This window comes from Xylocopa sonorina, unplaced genomic scaffold (assembly GCF_050948175.1).
Source record: "Xylocopa sonorina isolate GNS202 unplaced genomic scaffold, iyXylSono1_principal scaffold0063, whole genome shotgun sequence".
Taxonomy (NCBI): domain Eukaryota; kingdom Metazoa; phylum Arthropoda; class Insecta; order Hymenoptera; family Apidae; genus Xylocopa; species Xylocopa sonorina.
In genome coordinates, this window is record NW_027490134.1 from 623205 (window position 1) to 629743 (window position 6539).

General features: G+C 42.1%; 1 protein-coding gene across 1 annotated transcript; it reads left to right on the forward strand.

Moving 5' to 3' along the window:
- Positions 1-4720: 4720 nt before the first annotated feature.
- LOC143432238 (uncharacterized) lies at positions 4721-5771 on the forward strand. The gene is made up of 3 exons (XM_076909011.1): positions 4721-4844; positions 4939-5295; positions 5365-5771. The coding sequence occupies exons 1-3, from the start codon at positions 4721-4723 to the stop codon at positions 5769-5771; spliced, it is 888 nt and encodes a 295-aa protein (XP_076765126.1).
- The last annotated feature ends 768 nt before the right edge of the window (positions 5772-6539 follow it).

Sequence of the window (6539 nt, forward strand, 5' to 3'; positions counted from 1 at the left end):
CTGCATTTTTCTTTCTTGCCTTGTACTGCGTCTTATATCGTTAAGCGAGTGGTAATCCACGGTTGATCGTTACATAATTGCGTAATTCCCGCGACCATTTTCTGACCGGAGCAACGTAGCGTACGTTGAAGCATAGCGTTTGATTATTATACATACTATATATATTGAGTATTATTGTACGGGATCGAGCAGCCTGTAACACTTGATCATTTTGGCTCCATGCAGTGCGAAAAAGCATCTAATTTCAAATTTCCAAAGTAAGTAACTTGTAATAATCTATGCATCGCATGATCCTTTATCTGCCTATACACTACAAAAAGATTTGAAATCTACAGTTCCAAGCAACGGGATGGTGCTTTGTATTGTCTACGTCTCCAAGCAATAAGGTTCTACTGCTTCATGCTATGAAGGTCTACTGCCACGCTATGCGATGGCGCAACTGTTTTCACCGTTTCAAAGTATGTAGTTTGTATTATTCTGTGCATAGCATTATGCTCACATGGATCTATGCCTTTAAATAATGTGAATTCTACATTCCCTTGCAATGGTGATGCGGTTCATAGTATCTACGTATCAATGCAATAGGGTTCTAATGCTCCATGCATTGCGATGGGGCATCTAGATTTCAGCATTTCAAGGTAAGTAGGCTGTTATCTTCTATGCATAGGATTATGCTTTTCTACTTCTACACATCCAGAGAATGTAAGTTATATAATTCATTGCACCTGACTTGTCCTTCATAGTGTCTACGTTTCAAATCAATAGAGTTGTAATCCTCCATGCAATGCTATGTCGTATCTCACTTCAGCGTTTCAAAGTAAGACAGCTGTAATGTTCTATGCAGCGCTTTAAGCTTATCCGCTTCTACTCGTCAAAAGAATGTGAATTGTACAGTTTCTAGCACCAGCGTGACGTCTGATAGTGTCTACGTGTCAAAGCAGTAGAGTTCTAATGCTGCATGCAATGTGTCCTACGACAAACATGCGATTCATGCTGTAATAATTAATCGATTCATCCTTATTCAGACACTTGTCATAATTCACTCAACGAAACATCTTGCTACCAAACTCCTAATTTCACATATCCTGAAAAATCAATAACCCACACATAGCAGTAATAAACTCCTAAAGCAACAAATGTCGTCTTATCATAATTTTCAAAATTGATATTTCGTAGTGATCTTTCAAATTGCATATACTACATACCTGGCCGTTTTATTCCTTTATTGTCTGCTCCTCTCACGTGTCGCCACCGATCTACAACCCTTGGTCCCCCCTTCGCTCCTTCTTGTTTCCTCCCAGTTTCCGGAAAAGATGCAAATTTTTCCCCAATAACGTACCATCTAGTGACCACTTGTCCACACGAATTCACTATAAAACAGTCTAACTTCATCGCGCAAGATCTTAGTAGAAATTCAAATTCAGAGACATCAGAAAACATGAAAATAACTCAATCATTATGATTTCATTTTAAGTGAAATATAATTGTTACTTGTTAAGAAATCGTGTCAATTGTAATTGTATCTACCTACTTCCCTATTACTGTATCACGTATTAGGGCGCACACGGTAACGGTGACGAAAAGGTTCGGATCGAAGCTTTACGCCCTTCGTTGGCTTAACAAACAAAAATAAGCCTCGTGGTAACGCGTGCTCAAACATTTTGGTCCTTTAAGTCGGACTTAAAATTGGACTCCTGTAAACAGCGAGTTATAAAAAGGAACCGTTGAAGTCAATGTTGTGAGTGCCCGAACTATAGTGTCATTCAACCAACACTCAGCGACTGAAATATCAACCCAGTGATCAAGCCAACGCCCCAGGACAACTTGAGATTCTTTGCAGCAACATTTCGATCATCCCAGGGGTTCCAGACATCGTGGCAGATCTCAACATACCTGACATCCTCACATCGAAAAGGTAAACTCGTTTATTCGTCAATTCATTTCTGATTCATCTTCCACGATGTCAGCCCGATCGCTCGAATAAGCTCAGTCCATTACTCAAGTTAGTCTCAGTTCCCAACCTCGTAAACGCGGCAACATATTCGGTCAGATCACTGCCTTCATCGGAGGACACAGCATCTGGGCATGTGAAGCGTTTCACGGGCTCTCAGTCCAAGACCGCAAGGCAACTGTCGAAAAGGTTTCACTATGCATAAACTGCTTGCACAAGGGACACAAATATAGCCTGTGCCACAGTGGCTCCTGTCGCATACCTAACAAGCAACATTACACGATACATCACCAAGCGTAGAGAACCCGGCAACAGACTACTTCTAAACCGCTAACCATCAATTCACCCGAAGAACAAGAACCGATAACGAACGGAGAATCTTCAATGTCCGAAAGACTTCATGACGTTGAGGCGCCGAAGGAAGGGGGACATCAAAACGCGTTTGTCGTCGATTCAGTTACGAATGAATTACTCGTAACCACACAAATTCACATTTTAGACCACGATCAACAACCAGTCAACTGTCGAACATTGATCGACACGTGCGCAACTATAAATTTTATGTCAGAAACCCTCGCGAAGAATCTCGGCATTCCAAGAAAACGCTGTTCCGTACCCATCGGTGTTCTAAACATAATGTATACAATAGCAGAATACTCCATCACGGCAACGTTTAACCCATTCATCCATCTTCCAGATCTTTCAAAATCCAACTTGTTATTGTCCAGTGACAGTCAGCCTGCTCCTCAGCGCTGGAGCTGTCCTAGCGTTGTTACAGATTTATCCCAACCCAAACACAGAAACTTATATCATAAAACCACCACGTTACCACTTGACATCACCACGACAATATTGGAAGATTGAGTAAGTATCCAGAATCCAACGTTTCTCCAAATCGGAGAGAGCCTGTAAGACACATTACCGACTACATACCACGCGAAGCGCGGATGGCAGATACGTTGTGGTACTCCCATTCAACGATAAAGGACCACGATTCGGTGAATCCAGATCTAGAGCTTTAAAATGATTCACTGCATTGGCAGGGAAACTGAAGCGCGATCCAACTTTAACAAGGGAGTACTACGCAGTCATACAAGAATACCTTGCCCTTGGTCACATGTCAGAGATCGAAACCAACCAACACGTGAACGGGGGATATTAATTGCCTCATCATGGGGTCACGAAAATCGGTAGCCAAACGACCAAGTTGAGGGTGGTACTTCACGGCTACGATGCCACAACAACGGGAGTATCCCTCAACGATACAGTACATACCGGGCCGAAGATCCAAGAAGGCCTGATTCACATATTGATGCGATTCTGTACGCATAAATATGTCATCACAGGCGATATCGAAAAAATGTTCAGACAATTTATAGTGCGTCTAGCTAATAGCAAACACCAACGCATTCTATGACGCAATGCCACCGGAAAAATTCGAACATATCAATTAAACACGGTCAGCTTCGTGCTTTCAGTTGCACTTTTCTTGGTCATCCATTGCCTGACGCAAACAAGCCAATGACGAATAACACAGATTTCTCAATGCATCTAAAATCTTTAGGCGTGATTTTTACATTCATGACGCACTCACTGGAACAACCGTAGAAGAGACCAGTACATTGCGAGAAGAACTATCTGAGCTGCTACAAACCGTCGGATTAAAGGTCCGACAATGGGCAATCATCAGAACTCTCGGCGTGGTTTGGACTTCCTCAGATGACTCCATCGGATATGCAGTAAAAGCAACGTCACCCCCACCGAGCATCACCAAACGCTCGATTAGTTCTGAAATCGCGATAATATACCAAATATTATAGACCCAATAGGCCCCTTCGTCCAGTTATAATCGTGGCCAAGATCCTGCTCCAAAAGATTTGAGCCTGAAGGTGGATTGGTACGAATCACTACCGGTGGCTATTCATACCGAGTGGATAATGTACTATGCTCAACTACCACTCCTAACCAACGTTCAATTCGAAAAACTATTATCAATAAGTGAAAAAGCAGAGCTTCATGGATTATGTGACTCCAGAGAGAGAGAGAGAGAGATTAAGGAGCTTGTATCTACCTACAATTCGTCAATAAGCAAGGACATATACAGGTAGAACTCCTCATAGCGAAATCGAAAGTGGCAACCCTAAAGAGTCAATCAATTCCACGACTCGAACTGTGCGGAGCACTACTGCATACGAAGTTACTCATCACGATTCACCAGGCTTTACAGCTAGAGTGCAATCGTACGGTTCTATGGACGGATTCCACCATCGTTCTACATTGGCTCAAAACATCGTCACACACGCTACAAACATTCGTAGCAAGTCGGATATCAGAAATACAAACAAGAACAACCATCGATGATTAGCGACACATCGCGACGGGTTCGTCACGTTCACAGGTTCAGCGAAAAGGTCCCACATCGAAAATGGAGTCCTATCGGTAGCTGAACTCGAACACTCCAAACAGGTCATCTTAAGAACAGCACAGAGTATACACATCATCGACGAATTGCGATTTCTGCAAAACAAGTGGCACGACCAAATAAAGAGAAAATGGACAAGATTGATTTTTTGACGAAGATGGAATCCTAAGAGTGGGTGGTTGATTGACACATTCGCTACCACCATTCTCTCAGAAACAGCCCATAATTCCACCGAAAACTCATGTAACTGCTCTCATCATTATAAACGAACATCTCACACATTTATACGCTGGAGTCCAGGTAACATTATACAGTACACGAAGAAAATATTGGCCCATTGATGGCCGATGCCAAGTCTAGAAAACAATACGGGTTTGCATTCGTTGTTGCCGCGCCAACCCACCAGCGGTCAATTACCGTATGTGCCATCTACTGAAAGAACGCGCCACCCAATCTCGATCCTTCATCAATGTAGTCGTCGATTATTGTGCACTCTTTTTCACTAAAGATCGGCAATACCACAATTGTAAAAGAAAATAAGTCTATGTTTTCGTCTGCCTGGCAGTAAAGGCCGCTCATCTCGAAACTGTCCACGATCTCACGATTGAGACTTTCATCGCTGAGAATATGAATCGCAAGAGAATATGCATAAATTTATGCTCTGACAGTGAAACAAACTTCGTCGGAGCAAATAATGAGTTTCTAGAGATAAAAGAGTTACTATGTTCAGAAGGTAACCACAAAACAGTCATGTCATTTTTATCAAATCAATCAATCAACTGGCACTTTATCCCACCATACGCACAACATTTCGGTCTCTGGGAGGCCGCAGTAAAATCCTATAAGCGCCATTTAACGCGCGTTGCAGAAACTGAGCTGTTCACAGTAGAGCAGTTCATAACCCTTATAAGCCACATCGGAAGTATCCTTAATTCTCACTCACTCACTCCAATTTCTTCAGATTCAAAGACCTGTTAGTCCTCACCCCAAGACATATCCTACTTTCCGATGCTGCCACGAGTATACACCAACACAACTTTGAAGACACGCAATCCATTCGCTTTTCTAGTTAAAAATAGATCCAAAAGACGTGGCAACACTTTTGGACTCGTTGACGTCACGAATATTTACATTACGAGCATTTATATTAATAAGCTCACTAGCTGCAGCAAATGGACGAAGGGTAGTCATCAGATCACGGAGAGAAAGATTGTCCTCCTTAATGAAGAAAACACGCAATCCATGCAATGGCCACTAGGACGAATTATCCAAATCTATCCCGGCTCTGACGGCATCGAGCGCGCAATCACCGATAGGACGGCTTCGAGCAAGTTTGATCTAACAGTCAAAAAACTTGTTCCATTGCCGGACAGACGAAGAAGATTGCCCGGAATTTAACAAGAATGAAACTCATCCACAGACCAAGAGTACCAGCTTGCAGTAGACACATCATAACACAACCACACACTCTTACCTCACAATACATCACATATTCATCTGGATGCTCACTAGCCTCTCAACGGGGGGACTGTGTCCAGCGATGAACATACTATTCAAGCTATAATAATTAAACCGTTCATCCTCATCACTGTTCACTCGACATAATTCATTCAACGAAACACCTGGCTAACAAACTTCAAATTCCACAAATCCTGCGAAAACCCTAACTGACACGCAGCAGCAATAAACACGTAAAGCAAGAGAATAGGGCCTTATAATAAATTTCAAAATTAAGTCTCCGTAGTGACCCTTCAAATTGCATATACCATATACCTGGCAGTTTTATTGAATTATTTTCTGCCCCCTCTTACCAGTCGCAACCGACCTTCAACCCATCGTACCACGCTTTGCGCCTTCTTGTCTCCCCCACTTCCATAAAAAAAGCAAATCTACAGATTTTCTACCAATAACGTCTCATCTTAATGCCACACCCTTGATCACTCTTCCACACGAATTTAATACAAAACAGTCTGACTTCATCGCTCAAGAACTTAGTAGAAATTCAGATTCAGATAAATCTGAGTATATGAAAAACACTCAATCTTTGTGAATTCATTTGAAATTAAATATAATTGTTGCTTTTTTTTTAAGAAACCGTGTTAACTCCAATTGTATCTATCTACATCCATATTACGTATTAGGACGTGCATTGCAAAGGAGACGAAA